Genomic DNA, 17,711 nt, shown 5'->3' on the forward strand with positions numbered 1-17,711 from the left:
ACCAAGTGCCAGGTATGAATGGCGGACTGATCGCAAACTACCCACCCTCTTACCCCAACTGTGAAAAGATCTTGATTTCTGACATTGTCCTCATTAATTACCTTATACCCTACCAAGCTTTCAAGCGCCAGCAGCACAGTAGCGTAGCAGTTATGGTAATGCTATTACAGTGCCAGCTGTAAGATTGGAGTTCAATTCCCACTGCTGTCTGTCAGCTTGTACATTTATCCATAGCTGTGCAAGTTTCCTCTAGGTACTTCGATTTCCTCCCAGGTTCCAAAAACACGAATTAGGGTTAGGGAGTTGTGGGCATACTAGTTGGCACAAGCATGGCAAAACCTGTGGGCTGTCCAGCACAATCCTCACTGAACTGATTTGATGCAAACAATGCATTTTACACTGTATTTCGATGTACATGTGATAACTAAGGCTAAACTTTATCCTGCCGAAGAATTTCCGCCCAAAACGTCAACTGTACTCTTTTTCTAGATGTTGCCTGGCCTGCTGAGTTCCTCCAGCATTTTGTGTGTTGCTCAGATTTTCAGCATCTGCAGATTTTCCTCTTGTTTTTATCTTTATAACTGCCTCGTGGGCTGAAGGATGTGTTTCCACACTGCACGTCTCTACAACTGCTCCTTCGTATCAGATTCTCCCAGGTTCCCCTACACAGATGTCAATCTAGTAGGTTCATAGTTCCCATTTTTCCCCATTAGAGATAAAAAGATTAGCTTTATCAAAATTCATACTTCAAAACATACAATGAACTGTGTTGCTTTGCGTCAATGACCAAAAGAGTCTGAGGATTGCGCAGGGGCAGCCTGCAGTATCTGCCACACCTCTGGTGCTAACATAGCCTGCTCACAACTAACTAACCCCAACTGTACATACTTGGAATGTGGGAGGAAACCGCAGCAACCAAAGGAAACCCATGTGGACATGAGGAGAACATACAAACTCCTTACTGATAGCAGTGGGATTTGAACCACAATCGGTGATCACTGGTGTAGTAAAGCAGCTGGGCTAACCACTATACTACTGTACCATTCTTCATATTCCCCCTCATCTGAACTCTCTTGCCACTACCCACCACTTGACTACTTACTTTATTGTTGTACTCATAGAACTATATAGTTGATTTACCATGGCAGTGATCCCAGCCCTATTGCAATAAAATACATCCCAATGGAAAGCCCCACACCACTCCTTGAACCACACAGACATTCAGTTCTCACATCTTATTATAAAGTGAAATACTCAAGGGGAATTTGAGGGGAAAGTTCATCATTCAGAGGCTGATGCAAATGTGGAATAAGCTGCAGCAGAAGTGAGAGATGTGAGTTCAACTGTAACATTTAAGAGAATGTTGGATAGGTACATGATGAGAGAGGTATGGAGAGCTGTGGGCCAGGTGCAGGTAGATGGAACTAAGCAGAAGACTAGGCTGGCATGGGCCAAAGGGGCTGATTTCTGTGCTGCAGTGTTCTATGACTCCATTTGCTCTATGCCAATTTGCACATGGTTCCAAAATTATAACCTGTGAAATCTGCTCTTATTTATATGCAGAACCCACTTTGTCCTTTCAACAACATTGATTCCATAAAGGCAAGAGGATCTCTCCTCTCCCAATCCATGTTCCTCTTCAGACTTGGAGGAGAGGTTATTAACTGTGATTCTGGCCTCTAAACTCTCAACATATTTGCTCTATTGTTAAAGATTTTTTGATTCATACTTTAAAGAAATAAATTAACTGTGGGCCATCTGGAGTAAAGAACTTCATATAACCATGCCAATGATTCTCCTTTGTTTAAAAGGAAGTGTTGACTAGCCAATTTGTCTGCATTCAAAAACCCTAAAGATCTACTACAAAGGACTGTCAATTTTGCTCTTGCAAGTAGCAATAAGCAAGAACAAAATCAAGGCAAATCCTACTATTGTAGTTAATATACTTTACAACAGATTTAAATGCATATGATATCAACAGACGCTTGATCTGCAATTTGTGATAACAGGCACTTAACATATTCTTTAAAATAAATATATTGTTTTCTCTCCCAATTGGAAGATATGGTATTCATCTAAGATGTACTAACCATACAAGACACTTGTATTCTTGATGCCATTCAATCTCACCTATCACATCTTCTTAGAAATACAAAACTGACCTGGATTCTATTTTCCTGTTCCTCCTCTTCTGTCCTTTCATACATATGTCGGCGCCGACGGTAAAAATGGGTGTACGTTGTCCCTCCATTTGTGTAGGCATGAATGTTACCTGATCAAAGCACACCACAGGATTTTCTATTAACCACTTCAAACAGATAATAAGATCCAATAGTTAAGGCAGATTTGTATGAAGTGTAAATAGCTTTACAATATGTATTTAAAATCTATAGACACTAGCTACAGGTCCCAAATCTATAATCCACGAACTGTGTTTATATTTGTCCTGTATTGTTTGCTGGAGGATATAGATATACTTTCTTCCATAACTTCCTAGATTCTGAAATGGTCCTAATGAACTGCAAGGACAACCAAGCCAAGGAATGAGTAAAGGGAAATATTCTGTTACCCTGATAGCCTGATTTACTGATAAGTAAATCCAGTAAGTGCGAAAAGAACTCTGAAAAATCAAAACATCCTCAGACAGATGCAACATGAAAGCAAAAATCACATTCGACATCAAGGCAAAGACAGAGATGGTGAAAACTAATGGATGCAAAATAGCTGAATTTTCAAATGGCCTTCACACAGAAATAAGGGTTTTTTGGTAAAATGCACACAGGGACTGGTTAAAAGGTAGAAAATATTAGCAATAAATGTGTAATTTTAAGGGTGGAACACTTTAATACGGGGAACTATAAATTCTAGGCCCTTATTCTTTTTACCCCCCCCCACCCCCCAGTTTATATTGATGAGTAAGATGGGTCTATACTGAAAGCTTAAAAGATGATAGCCGATTTCACTGAAAGTTACAAGGTGAAACAGCTTAGGTGCTGAAAGACTGTTTTCCTTGGATAGAGGGTCCAGTACAAAAGGACACAATTTCAGAATCAGGTTTATTATCAAGGACATGTGTTGTGAAAGGTGTTGTTTTGCTGTAGTGGTATAGTTGAGGACATACAAATTTCAAAATGACTATAAATTACAAATAAGTTGTGAAATAAGGAATAACAAAGTAGTGTTCATCAGCAATCAGAGTCTGACAGTGGAATGGAAGAAGCTAATCCTAAGTAATTGAGTGTGTTGCTTCAAGCCTCCTGCACCTTGATTGCAGTCATGAGAAGACGGCATTTCCAGAATGGTTAGGGTCCTTACTGGTGGATGCAGCCATTTTGCAACATCACCACTTGAAGATATTCTTGATGATGGGGAAGTTTGTGCCCATGATGGAGTTAGTAGAAACAACAAACCTTTATAGATGCTTTTGACCTTGAATGCTGGAGTCTCCATACCAGGCTGGAATGCACTTAGTCCACCATACATCTATAGGAATTTGCAAATCTTTGTTGACATACAATATCTTCTCAAACTATGAAAAGTAATAGAGCTGTTGACATGCTTTCTTTGTGACTGAGGCCAGGATAGATCATGTATGATGTTGACCCCAGGAACTTAAAGCTGCTGAGCCTTTTAACATGGACCCCTCAATGAATAATGATCTGTGTTTCCTCAACTTCCACTGTCAGAAGTCTACAATCAACTCCTTGGTTTTGATGACATTGAGGCATTGAGAAACAGAAGACCATTTATAAAGTACAAAGTTTCTTCTCCCTACACATTATGATTTTCTGGGAATCTCTACCCCAATCACCATCTTCGACACACAAATCAATTGGTTAAAAAAAAATTTGAGATCTATTCATTAACATTGAATGAAGCAGCAGGCTGGAGAGATCATATTGCAACACCTGTTTTTACTTTTGTTGACATCCCACCCATTAAAATATTTCTCAATAGAACTAATTTAAAAAGCAACTTCACTTATTTCAGAGATCTGAAAGGAACAACTTTGTGGTACTTGCAATAAATTGGTTCCATGCTATCTGGTAGATTTATGATGAGAAATGATACTTGTTAACTGGTTGTAACAAGTGAGAAATATTCTTTCTTTCATATATTTAAATATAGAAAGAAATCAAAGCACGTTTCTCTGATTCTGCATTCTTGTGCTAGATGAACATAGTCCTTCATGCTTTAATCCAAGCTCTAGCATTTGGCATTCAGCATTTTATAAGACTGAACTCCATGTAGTCATAATTGATCAAAAAAAATTAGAAAAAAATACAATCTAACCTTTACTAAATAGATTAATTCTTACTTTGAATATTATACAATTACCATTCACCTTGGGTGATATCACATTAAAGCTCAAATCAAAGTTTCAATGTGGTATGAAATGGTACAATTTAAGAATACAAGCCTTCAATTATTTAAAACAAAAATGCTACGGCACAAGAAAGGTGCATACGGTGCCTGTAAAAAGTATTCACCCCCCTTGAAAAGTTCTCATGTTTTATTATTTTACAACATTTAATGACAGTGGATTTAATTTGGCTTTTTTGACAATGATCAACAAAAAAACTCATTCCTGTCAAAGTGAAAATAGATCTCTACAAAGTGATCTAAATTAATTACAAATATAAAACTTTTTCCAGTAAAATTTCTGGTAAATGAACACCACAAACAACAGACAGATGAGAGGAAGTGAGGTAGAGTTGAGGGTCAAAGCGAGTGGGTTCGTGGCAAAGTCAAGCAGAAATCGAGACAGAGTCAGGGCAAGCAGAGATGAGGTAGTATAAAGGCCGATCCACCAAACAAAGAGAGAGGAAAGACACAATATCAAAGTGGTAGGCCAATTTAGAAAGGTCAAGTAAGGGCTGAAATGTGGGGGTGGAGTCCAGACCCAGAGCATTTCGAAGCAACAGAGTCTGGATCCCGGAGTGAGGAATGACCCGATGCTTTGGACAAATTAAACAGCCAGATTGATAGGCAGGGTGTTGGAACAAGAGGAGAGGGTTGAGACAGGTTTACTCAGCTCTGCGCTGAACTGAGGCCGTGGTCTCCTCCGGGCTTTGTGTCTGTGTACTCACTTTCGTTCTGAATGTTATATGCTTATTTTTATTGTTTACACGATTTGTTTGTTTTTATTCCTCTCTGCACTTTGGGAGTGTGACAGTTTTCTGCTTTTTAAAAAAATGGGTTCTTTTGGGTATCTTCATTTCATAGCCACCTGTAAGGAGACGAATCTCGAGGTTGTATAACGTACACATACTTTGATAATAAACGTACTTTGTACTTGAGGTATTCAATCATGGCAGAACGCAGGCAGAGGAATCCACAGCACTTAACAAAATCTCCCTCTTGAACTCTGAATCAGAACTTCCTGATAGGCATTTAATCATCATACTTTTTAAAAAATGTTGTCATTAAGATGTCACACAGGGAACCCTAGAGAAACCAATTATGAATTTTGGTAAATGTAACACCTCACAAAACATTTTAAAATATTTCCTGCTGTCTACCTTGCTAACTGTAATGTAATTTCTCACTTTTGCTTCTTTATGCTGTGCAGACATTACAAATCTGGACGAGTAAATCCCATTTGGCTTAAACACTGTCTTTGAATTTGAATCACTTAAACCCAAAGATTGCCTGAACAAAGCAGGAATCACTTCTTCCACTGAAGACTACCTGGATTAGTTTTCTTTCCAAACTTGCTGGTTTAAACAAATTAATGACTTCAATTTACAAAGCAACTTCCAAGAATTCAAGATAACCTAAAGTACTTCACAGTCATTTCTAGAATGTAGGAGTAACATCGATAATTTGTACACAGAAAAACCCTAAAAACAAAATGATATTGTTCAAAATGCTTTACAGCTATTAAATGAGTCATAAATTTTCATCAGTATACCTGACAGAATTCACAGCGACTTCAAGCAAAACTAGTAGTTGTTTATACCTCATCTGAAAAGAGGTACCTCAGACTGAGCAGCCACGTCACGAGAATGACTTACTACATTTCAAATTCATAGATTGGGACGCGAACTCTCAATCCCACTGGTGCTCTCCTGGATTGTGTGCTTAGCCACTGTTCTGTTCACCGTACCTGCTCCCCATATCACCAGCAGCTGGTGCAGTAATTACAAAAATGCATCAGTTTATTTACTTTTGTTGGCATCTTGAGAAGATTCGGCACATCTACGAGGATTCTGTGGAGACTGCTACTGATGGTCTACAGAAAGCATCCTGATGGGTTGCATTTCAATCTGGTATGGCAACTGTCCTCCTCCTGAGCACTGGAACCTGCAGAAAGCTGTTAACACTTCCTAATCAATCATAGGATTGCCACTTCCTTCTAGCCAGTCCAACTTCAGGGTGCATTGCTTCACAGAGGCTAGTAGTAATGTCAAAATGCCCGTCACCCTGGCCTTTCTCTTTTCTCTCTTCTACCTTCAGGGAGTAGATATAGAAACTTGAAAACCCAGACTTAAAAACAGCTTCTTCCCCGCTTATGAGACTGCTAAATCAACCACCTATTTCGTACCATTTTCCCGACATTGCTGCCGTGTTCTTGTCTATCATTTCTATGTCTTTCAGTTATTCCATTAATGCCATATTAACATTTCTATTTGCATATCTTCAGATTGCACCATTCATCAAACACAACTCTGCCATTTTGCACTTGTGATTGTAGTTATTATTACTGTGTATACTGTTTACACCGTGAGATTCAAACCAACAAAGAATTTCAATGCACCCTATTGTGTATGACAATAAACTAATGTCATGGCACAACCGACTGAGACATGTTATTTTGAAAGGATCTGAAAAAAAGTTGCTACATTTTAACCTGGCTTACAGTTTTATCAAGGGATAAAACAATTTGCACTTATATTAGTCAATACTATTATGAACATGCTGATCTTTCTTCAAGATTGTATTATAATACCAACCTGTTGGAAATCTTCCACCAAAAAACATGTTGAATACATCTTCAGGTGTTATATCAGCTTCAAATTCTTGATAATGGCTTGAATTGTTAGTATAAGGACTGCGGATGGTTGTTGATTCCTCTCTACGATGATCATACTGATATCGCTTTTCTGGATTGCTCAATATGGCATACGCATTTCCTATGGCTAAAACAAACGTAGCTTTGGTTAACTAACATTAGTCTCAGACTTACAACTGATAACCAAATTAACCATGAACTTAAAACTTTCCCTTTACAATGCAGTTCTTAAGATCAAAAAGCCTTTCACCTTCAATTATTTCTTCACCTGTTACTGATCTATGTCCATGGATCCTCAAGTCACCATTTCTATCTTTACACTTTTATAAATGTGCTCTATTCTGTTCTTTAGGTCCAAAGTTATTGGCCTTGCATTGTTGACAGTGAAATTCATTTAACCACAATTTTGCCCATTTCCTGCTGTATGGTTTCACCTACCTTATTTATGAGACCTTTGTATCATCAGCAAACAAACATGCATGACTTTCAATCCCATCATTCATGTGATTAGTAAATAGTTGAGGTCCCACAACCTTTATGGACCATTTGTCACAACTGGTGTTATTGCCTAATATTCATACTCTGACTCCTGCCAGTCACCTAGTATCTTTATCAGTTCATCAACTTACCCTCAATTCAGAAGAACTTTAGCAAAAGTTAAAAGATTTCAACAAATTTATTCCCATGCACTGCTTCAGTCGCTTCTTCAAAAGCTTCAATCACATTCATCAGGTATGATTGCTTTTCATTCTTTTTTCTGGCCTCTGACTACCTATTGCTCCCAAACACGCAATTTCTCCTAATTGTGCAATTTGTTGATGTTCATATATCTGGCACATTAATAGCAGCTTCACATTTCCCCCTTTCAAACACAACACTGACCATGATCATTTTATGATGGCTATTAGATAAATGCTCACACACCAAGCTTGCTGACTAAATCAGGCTTGAAATTAAAAAGTGCATCCTTCCAGTCACCTTCAGAGAAATGTTGCCAGTGTGAAGTATTAATATAAAATAAATAAGGAGAAATCCCTTCGCTTGCTGTTCACCACCATCATCCAATTTGCAAGTGATTGAAGGGACCAAGGTGATCTAAAACATACCCAGTGGAAATGAAAACGTACGTGATCAGGATTATACTTCCTGCCTATTCAAAGGAAATTTTATTTAAACAGTTAATACATTCACAGGTGTAGAAACTAAGCAAAAACAAATGAGAATAAATGGGTAACTCTGCCTAAAAGCTAGCTGAGAAACAAGATTAAACATTGACAAAACTTTCAAGAACCTTCCAAACTTTTGGTGACAAATGATGAGGAGATTGTTCAAGAGGTCAAATAAACTTCAGAATGTAATAGATGCAATCAAAATGATCTTAATCCAGTCATCAATTTTGAAATATTTAGAAAGGTTGAACCTATATATTTTTGAGGTTGTGAAATTTGTTTCTTGGGTCACTGGGCAGAGCTTTATTGACACACAAGAGTAAGCTGGATACTTGGTCAAAGAAAAATAGTACAAAATGTGTTCAAAACTATTTATTCAAAAGAATATAAACATTTGTTGGATATATGACTTTCAATATTATTATTATCTACTTAAGCTCTGTTCATCTAAAAATAATTAAAGTCCACTGATATTGAACAGCCAGAATCTTAAGAGTCCTCAGATTTCTGAGAACATTTTATAATGGTCAGCCTTCCATTTTCAATATTAAGTGGGCAATGATTCAAGTCTCCTTGATCTTACACTTCAAGAGTTCAGAAATCAGACAAACATTATAATCCAATGCAGCAGAATTGCAAAATTATTAATGCAATATAATGAGGATTTTAGGGTAACTAAACTGGTGGCTTTTCAGACTACAGGATGTTATTCAAAATTAATGCTCCAACACACCTTTAATTTGATGTTATGCTTCATGATAATAAATTTTCAAGTGAATCGGCTAAGTTAAAATGATATCATAAATTTTCAGGTGAACCCAGAAAGTTGAGATGAGCACAGGGGACCCTGGAGGCAGAGCACTAAGGGGAGTGCGGGCATCAGCTCCCAGTTAGCCAGACGCCAAACCAGTGGGATTTCTGAACAACAACGGTTTACCAAAGTTGTCCTGTGCTTGGCTGTCATTGTTTATTGCTACTTTTCTCTGCCTAACAGTGCGGCTCCATCAAAAGGAATGCATCTGGTTTCGTACTTCTTGATAGATTTAAATCAGTCTAAGATCTTAAATCTGTTGTAGAGTTCAAACTGAACTTTTATGTTCAAGGAACACATACAAAATGCTGCAGGAACTCAGCAGCAGGCCAGGCAGCCTTCATGGAAAAAAGTACGGAGAAATCAATGTTCATAGCAACAGGTTGGAGGCTACCCAGATGGAATGCAAGATGTTTCCCCACACTTCCTACCTAAGATACACAAACCCCGCTTGTCCAAGTAAACCCATTGTTTCAGCCTGTTCCTGCCCCACTGAACTCATGTCGGCTTACCTCGACTCTGTTTTATCCCCTCAGTTCAGTCCCTTCCTACCAACATCCAATGCACCTCACACACTCTTATTCTTTTCAAGGATTTCAAGTTCCCTGGCACCTATTATCTTATGTTCACAATGGATGTCCCGTCCCCTATACACCTCCATCCCCCACCGGGAAGGCCTCAAAGCTCTCTATTTTTTCTGGACACCAGAATTGGCCAGTTCCCCTCCACCACTCTCTTCTCCACCTAGCAGAACTTTGTCCTCACTCTCAATAACTTCTCTGCTGGTTTTCCCCATTCGTTCAAACAAAAGGCGTAACCATGTGCACTCGCATGGGTCCCAATTACATCTGCCTGTTTGTGTGCTATGTGGAACAGTCTATGTTCCAAGCCTACACTGGTGACTGTCCTGCACTTTTCCTACACTACACTGATGACTGCATTAGCGCTGCTTCCTGCACCTGTGTTGTACTCACCAGCTTCATCCACTTTGCCTCCAGCTTCCGCCCCACCCTCAAATTCACCTGGTCCATTTCTGACATCTCCCTTTCCTTTCTGGATCTCACTGTCTCTATCTCTGGAGACAGCTTATCCACTGAAGTCTGTCACAAACCTACAGATTCTCAGAGCTTCCTGGACTGTACCTTTCCCACCCTACTACTTGTAAAAATACCATTCCCTTCTCTCAATTCCTCCGTTTCCACTGCATCTTTTCTCAGGATGAAGCCTTTCATTCTAGAATGAAGATGTCTTCCTTTTTAAAAGAAAAGGGTTTCCCTCCCTCCACCATCAATGCTGCCCTCAGCCACACCTCTTTCGTTTCACGCACATCTGCCCCTACCCCATCCTCCCACCACCCTGCCAGGGATAGGGTACCTCTTGTCCTCACCTACCATCACACCAGCCTCCGCGTCCAGCATATAATTCTCCGAAACTTCTGCCACCTCCAACATCTACCCCTGCACCTCCTCCCTCACTACCATCCAGGGCCCTACGCAGTCCTTCCAGGTGAGGTGACACTTCACCTGTGAGACTGTTGGGGTCAATTACTGCACTCGGTGCTCCTGGTGTGGCTTCCTGTTTATCAGTGAGTCCCAATGTAGACTGGGAGACTGCCATACTCTTTCTGCCAGAAAAATTGGGATCTCCCAGCGGCCTCCCTCTTTAATTCCATTTTCCAATCCCATTCCAATACATCCATCCACGGCCTCCTTTGCTGTCATGATGAGGCCACACTAAGATTGGAGGAGCAACACCTTATATTCCATTTGAATAGCCTCCAACCTGATGACATGAATATCAATTTCTCAAACTTCTGGTGATGCCGCTCACCCCCTGCCCTTCACCATTTCCTTGTCTATCCATCACCTCGCTCTGGTGCTCCTCCCCCCTTTTTCTTCTTTCTTTCTTTCTCTTTCACCAATCAACTTCCCAGCTCTACTTCATCCCTTCCCCTCCGAGTTTCACCTGTCACCTAGTGTTTCTCTCTCTCCTCCCCCACCTTTTAAACCTACTCCGCAGCTTTTTTTCTCCAGTCCTGATGAAGGGTTTTGGCATGTAACGTCGACTGCACTTGTTTCCATAGATGCTGCCTGGCCTGCTCAGGCCCTCCAGCATTTTGTGTGTGTTGCTCGGATTTCCAGCATCTGCAGGTCTTCTCTTGCTGGTCTACAATGTACTGTGTATGTTAATCAAAATGGCTTCTTTGGTTTGCTAGAGTAGGAATGCTTTTATGTTTGATAAGTGTTTTCTCTCACAGTTGTTTAGCTTTAGACTTGCTGATATGGAGATTGTATTCATTTGTTGACCAATGGGGAATGTTATTTTGTCTTGTGAGGCTGGGAGCTTGGGGGTTTTGCGGTCTTTTCAGGGGAGGTGGGAAAGAGATGCCGAGGAAGGTGGACGTGCGCTGCACTGCTTGGTCGACCACCGTGGGTGGTCCCAGGTGCGAGGATGTGGAGGTTGGAGGAAAGTGACAAGGGGTTGAATGGTTCGATGGTTGAGCTCCAACGATGTGCACTAAACTGACTGAACTTTGATAAGATGGTGCCTTTTACTTTATTTTCTTTTCCTTCATATATACTGTATTGCATAGTACTCTTTTAGTCTTAGTAAAATCTTTGAAGTGTATTCCATTACGGTATCTGGTGTGTGTACACAAGGCATAAACTTGATTCTCACAGCACCTGCGTGTATGGGAGGTGGGGTTGGTGAGTGGCTGGATCTCCTTTTCCCCTAGACATATACCAGCCTGTTTGTTAAGTGTTATATTTGTGGGGTGTTCGTCCGGGATTGCATTATCAGGGGCTGTGGAATTGCACAGGCAGCAGTGCGGAGATGGACAGAGATAAGATTGTTAACTGGTGCGAGTTGGAAGATGTACCAGTGCAGTATGCCTGTGTAGTGAGCGGAGTGGATTTTCGAGTTTCGGGAGATGCGTTAGTGCGGGGGTTAAGTTTGGTAAAAGGTATGGGGCAGGTAGAATTGGTAGTTAGACGGTGTGGTAAAGAGGTAGAGTCTAGTTGGGTGTTGGTTCGTACAAGTGCTGACGTCTTGACGTTGGAACTACCAGCGACGGTCAGTGTTCTGAGGGAGGCAGGGCCGTGGGGGCTCCACACCCTCTCTGAGGATGAGGATGATGAGACACCGCAGGAGGAGCTAGAGCTAGAAGTGGCCCCCCAGAGAGGTGCCCATCACTAGTAAAGGGGGGGTCGGAGGGAGAAGGCGTGACCAGGCCCTGCACCCCAGGTAGGATGGAAGCCTCGGAGCTGGCAGCCGCACTTAACTCCCTGGCGGGAGTGGCCGAGAGGTCACGGCTGAAGCTGGGGGTGTTCTCAGGAGCCAAGCCTATCCCGGACGGGGAGGTGGCCTATGAGACCTGGATCGAGCATACGTCTTTGATGTTAGAGGAGTGGCCAGGCTCGGAGGAGGAGAAGAGGCAGCAATTGGTGGGAAGTTTGAGGGGTTCAGCAGCCAAAACAGTCCGGGAGTTGAAAGCTGAAAAACCTGGGGTTTCAGTGGAGGAATGCATAGAAGTTTTGGAGGGAGTGTTTGGGTTGTCAGGGGAACCCTGGCTGCTTTTAGCAGAGTTCCAACACCTGGAACAACAGAGGGGGAAAAGCTCTCCGAGTACATATTTCGGATGGAGGGGATGCTTACAGGGTTCAGGTGCCGGGGGGGGGGGGTAGTGAAGGTGCCTGACGTGGCTAACGTGAGGATGAGTCAGATATTCAGTGGCTCTCTGGAAGACAAGGTGGCGTGGACTATCCAGCAGGCTTATAGGAAGGGCCCCCCTTCATCCTTCGGGCAACTGATCAGAGAGGTGTGGGAGGAAGAGAGAGCGTTGGGGCGGAAAAGGGGCTCAGGCCACCGGGAGCGATCCTCAGTGATACAGGAAGTGGTGGCTGGGTGGAGGACTGAAAACCGCCAGGGGAGTAGGGACCCCCCTCTGGAGGGGAAAGACAGGGAAGGTACTCACTCCCGGGGGCGGCCTGTGCAGGGGGTTGGGAGCGGGCGCCGGCCTGGGAGTGGAGGGGCGGCGGGCAGCGTGTGCATTAACTGTGGGAAAGAGGGGCATTTCAGGCGGGACTGTGGGCGGCCAAGGGTGTGCTATAGCTGTGGAGAGGAGGGACACTTTCGGTGGGATTATGAGAGACAAGGAGTCCCGCGAAGGGCAAACCCCCCCCCCCCGCGACTAAGAAGGGAGAGGTGTCGGGAAACTTAGGAGAGGCTCAGTGAGGGAACGGACTGGAGCCTCTGGAGGAACACGTTCCCAGAGATCAGCCAGGGGACCATCGGGTGCCCACGCCTTTATTCTGGATGGGCTGGTAGGACCCTGTGCCAGTGTGTGTCTACAGATAGAGGGAGTTTACGCAAAAGCTGTTCTTGATACAGGATCGCAGGTGACCTTATTGTACCAGTCCTTCTACAACAAATATCTAAAGCATTTGCCCGTAATCCCATTTGACGCCCTGCAGATTTGGGGTGTGAGCGAGGGTGACTACCCGTACGATGGATACCTATCGGTGAGATTGGAGTTCTCAGAGGTCAATGTGGGAGTGTCTGAAGCTATTGAGACATTGGTGTTGGTGTGTCCTGACCCGGTGGAAACCAGCGGTGCTGCCCTCCTGGTGGGGACTAACTCCCCCGTTGTGAGACGGCTCCTGGGAGCTTGTAAGGAGAAAGGGGGGGAAGACTTTCTGGAGACCCTCTCGGTGCATCCAGTGTTTCGAGCAGTGTTCGAAGAAGGGGTTGCCCCCCAAGGGTTGGACCCGGAGTGTAAACGAGGAACAGTGTGGTGTACGCAGGCGAGGCCCAAGGTGATTCGACCAGGGGAGGTAGCACTCGTGATGGGGACCCCCAGATTCCCCGGAGTGCCGACGGGAGAAGCCCTGTTAGTAGATGCCCCAGACGATCTTTAAGGGGAGACACGATTTCCACGGGGGCGCTGGTGAGGCCCGAAGTGCAGAGACCAGGGGTGGTACATGCGAGGCATATAGCTATAAGTGTCAGGAATACCACGGCAAGAGCAATCACCTTTAAGAGGGGAATGCCGCTAGCGCATCTGTTCCCGGTGACGGTAATGTCTAGCACACCAGTGAGGACCCCTAACGGGGAGGGATCGGAGCATCGAAGGGAGCTGACCGCTGAAGCCTTTAACTTTGGGGATTCTCCTGTGTCGCTGGAGTGGAAACGCAGGCTAGTGGAGAAGATGCTGAAGATGGAAGCTGTTTTTTCTTGGGGCAAGTTTGACGTGGGCTGCTCCAAAAGCACTTGCCACACCATCCAGGTGACGGAGGACACCGCATTCCGAGAGGGATCCCGGCGGCTGGCTCCAGCAGATGTTGAGGATGTGCGGCAGCACTTGTGCCAATTGAAGGAAGCCGGAATCACAGCTGAGTCTAGAAGTCCTTATGCATCCCCAAGAGTGGCGGCACGGAAGAAGAATGGGAGGGTGCGCACGTGTGTTGACTACAGGACTTTGAATTGGCAAACTATCCCTGATCAATATACTGTCCCGAGGGTCAAAGACACATTGGCCTGCCTGAGCGCAGCGAAGTGGTTCAGTGTGCTGGACTTAAGAAGTGGGTATTACCAGATCCCGATGAGAGAGGGCGATAAAGAGAAGACTGCCTTTATCTGCCCGCTGGGGTTCTTCCAGTTCAAACGAATGCCCCAAGGCATATCGGGGGCCCCAGCCACCTTCCAGAGGCTCATGGAGAGGACTGTGAGGGATATGAATCTGTTGGAGGTGCTGGTGTACCTGGACGATTTGATAGTGTTTGGATCGACTTTGGAGGAACATGAAGAGCGGCTGTTAAAGGTATTAAACCGGCTTAAGGAGGAAGGGCTGAAGCTTTCCCTGGACAAATGCCAGTTCTGCAAGTCGTCGGTCAGCTACGTTGGCCATATCATTTTGCAAGAGGGAGTGGCTACTGCTCCAACCAAGATAGAGGCCGTGACCACCTGGCCGAGACCCCAGAAAGTGGGTGCTCTGCGCTCATTTTTGGGGTTCTGTGGGTATTACCGCTGATTCGTGAAAGGATACGCCAAAGTGTGTCACCCGTTGACTCCGCTGTTGTGTGGCTGTCCCCTGGTGGGGAAGAAAAGGAAGGGGGACCGGAGGCAAGACGTTGGAGGATACTGGAACCCGGCGGAACCTTTCGGCTCGAGATGGGATGATCGATGTGAAGAGGCATTCCAATCTTTGAAAAAGGTGCTGACCCAGGCCCCGGTGTTGGCTTTTGCCGATCCCCAGAAGCCCTATGTGCTGCACACGGATGCCAGCCGAGAGGGTCTCAGGGCTGTTCTGTACCAGGAGCAGGGCAAAGCATTGAGACCAATAGCCTTTGTCAGCCGAAGCTTGTCACCATCTGAGAAAAACTATCCCACTCACAAATTGGAGTTCCTGGCGCTGAAGTGGGCGGTGGTGGACAAGTTCAGTGATTAACTGTACAGAGCCAAGTTTGAGGTGAGAACGGATAACAGTCCTCTACTTATATTTTGACTTCGGCTAAGCTGGATGCCACAGGACATTGGTGGCTGGCGGCCTTGTCGGTATACGAGTTCAGCCTGAGGTACCGCCCAGGAAGCAAGAATGTTGATGCGGATGCTTTGTCACGTCGGGAGCTGGGGGAACAGGAGAAGGACGAGGAGTGGGAGAGTGTCCCTGCCCCTGGAGTGAAGGCTATGTGTCAGTTTGCTATCACGGTGAAGGCCGAGGGAAGAGGAAGGCTGGAGCGAGCAGTGGACCATTTGGGGGTTTTTGACGATGCCATACCCCTAGCTTACTGTGACCTGACCACACTGCAGACTAAACAGTTGCCGGAACTGTGTCCGGGGGAAGTGGCAGCTGCTCAGCAAAATGACCCGGGCATTGGCACTATGTGGAGAGCGGTACAGAAGGGGGATGTGGCGTTGGCTGAGAAGGCGGAACACCCGTCCGTGCCTCTGTTATTGAAGGAGTGGCCTCGGTTAAAGTTAAAGAACCAAATCTTGTTCCGGGTCACGGCACCTCAGGACCAACCCCGCCATTGGCAACTGGTCCTGCTGGAGAAGTATCGGCACACTGTAGTCCAGGCCTTACATGATGATTCCGGACACTTGGGGGTGGAAAAGACATATGGATTACTCAAAGACCGGTTCTACTGGCCCCGATTGAGGGGGGAGGTTGAAGAATACTGTAGGGGATGCCGTCGTTGCATCCGGAGGAAGACCCTGCCAGCGTTGGCGGCTCCACTGTCGCACTTGCAGAGTGCGGGACCTCTGGACCTGGTGTGTATGGATTTTCTGTCGATTGAGCCTGACACCAGCAACACCGTGAATGTCTTAGTCATCACCGATCGTTACACTCGCTATGCTCAGGCATTTCCCACTAAGGATCAGAAGGCGACAACAGTGGCGAAGGTGTTATGGGAGAAGTATTTTGTTCATTATGGCCTTCCCAGGTGAATCCATAGTGATCAGGGGCGGGACTTTGAGAGCCGCCTTATCTATGAATTACTGACTGTGCTTGGGGTTGAGAAATCCAGGACTACCCCTTATCACCCACAGGGAGATGCTCAGCCTGAGAGGTTTAACAGGACCCTGCTGGATATGCTCGGGACGCTGGAGATTGGGCAGAAAAGTAAGTGGAGTTGTCATATTGGACAATTGGTTCACTGTTACTATTGTACTCGCAATGATGCTACAGGGTATTCACCCTATTATCTGATGTTCGGGCGGGAAGCAAGGTTGCCCATTGACTTGTGTTTTGGGGCTGAAGTGGGTGAATTACCCGGGAAGCCCTATCTAAAGTATGTGTCCGATATGAAGAGGGAGTTACAGAGGGCATACAAGTTGGCTGAGGCGGCGGCTACCAATCAAAATCAGAGGAATAAAATATGATCAAAAGGTGAAGTTTGCCCAATTATTGCCGGGCAACTGGGTCTTCTTATGGAATTTGGGACTCCCTGGTAAACACAAGTTGGCAGATCGATGGGCAGCCAGCCCCTATGTAATAGAGAGCCAGATGCCGAATCTACCAGTTTACCGGGTGAAACCTGAGGATGGGAATGGGCCTATCAAGGTGCTCTATCGGAATCACCTGCTGCCCCTGGGTCAAGCAGTGCAGGTGGACAAGGAGCCAGAGTGGGAGGTTGCGCCTAGTACAAGGACTCTGCGAGGGCGCGAAGCGAGAGAGGAGCCTGCTGCAGAAGAGCAGGGACGGGTCCCTAACCTGGGAATGGATTCGGAAGATAACGACTCAGAAAAGTGGCCCCTGTTCCCATTCGCTGGCGCTCCAGTACCAGAAGAGGAGGCTCCTGGCCCTTCCCCTACTGAGTTGGGCGAGAGGAGGGAAGGTGTTGATGGTCAGATGGAGAGACAGCCAGCGTTGGGCGGAGAGAGGGTAGAACCTGAACATGAGCCAGAGGGTTCTCAGGTGAGGGGGGAACCCGTGAGGGAGGGAGTGAGGATCTGACAGGTAGACCTGGGGTGTCCGAAGCAGAGGGTTCACAGGTGAAGAGGGAGCCCAGTGAGGCAGAATGGTCGGTAGAAGGGGTACGGAGATCTGAGGAGTAGGCGCCCCCCCGGAGCGGTTGACATATGTGGTGCCAGGAGAACCGAGTGTGATTTCTACTGCTCTGGGTACTTATGTCACTATTTTCTGCACCTGGGTTGGGCTTTGTGTTTTGCAAGAAGCCTTGGGGAACTCTGGTAATGTCATGAGGACATGACA

The 17,711-nt window shown here is 45.0% G+C and overlaps 1 protein-coding gene across 2 annotated transcripts in view; it reads right to left on the reverse strand.

Annotated features, from left to right (window-relative positions):
• The window catches only part of dnajc18 (DnaJ (Hsp40) homolog, subfamily C, member 18), a 46,287-nt gene that overhangs the window by 13,512 nt on the left and 15,064 nt on the right, over nt 1–17,711 (reverse strand). For both annotated transcript variants that reach the window (XR_009515872.1, XM_059990272.1), the window contains exons 4-5: nt 6,957–7,142; nt 2,163–2,272 (exon numbers count right to left, since the gene is read on the reverse strand). Coding sequence is in view for 1 of the 2 variants with exons in the window: in XM_059990272.1 (XP_059846255.1) it covers nt 2,163–2,272; nt 6,957–7,142 (296 nt within the window). In the remaining variant the exon portion in view is untranslated. The remainder of the gene's footprint in view (nt 1–2,162; nt 2,273–6,956; nt 7,143–17,711) is intronic.

Source organism: Hypanus sabinus, chromosome 15 (genome assembly GCF_030144855.1).
Source record: "Hypanus sabinus isolate sHypSab1 chromosome 15, sHypSab1.hap1, whole genome shotgun sequence".
In the NCBI taxonomy this organism is placed as follows: Eukaryota; Metazoa; Chordata; class Chondrichthyes; order Myliobatiformes; family Dasyatidae; genus Hypanus; species Hypanus sabinus.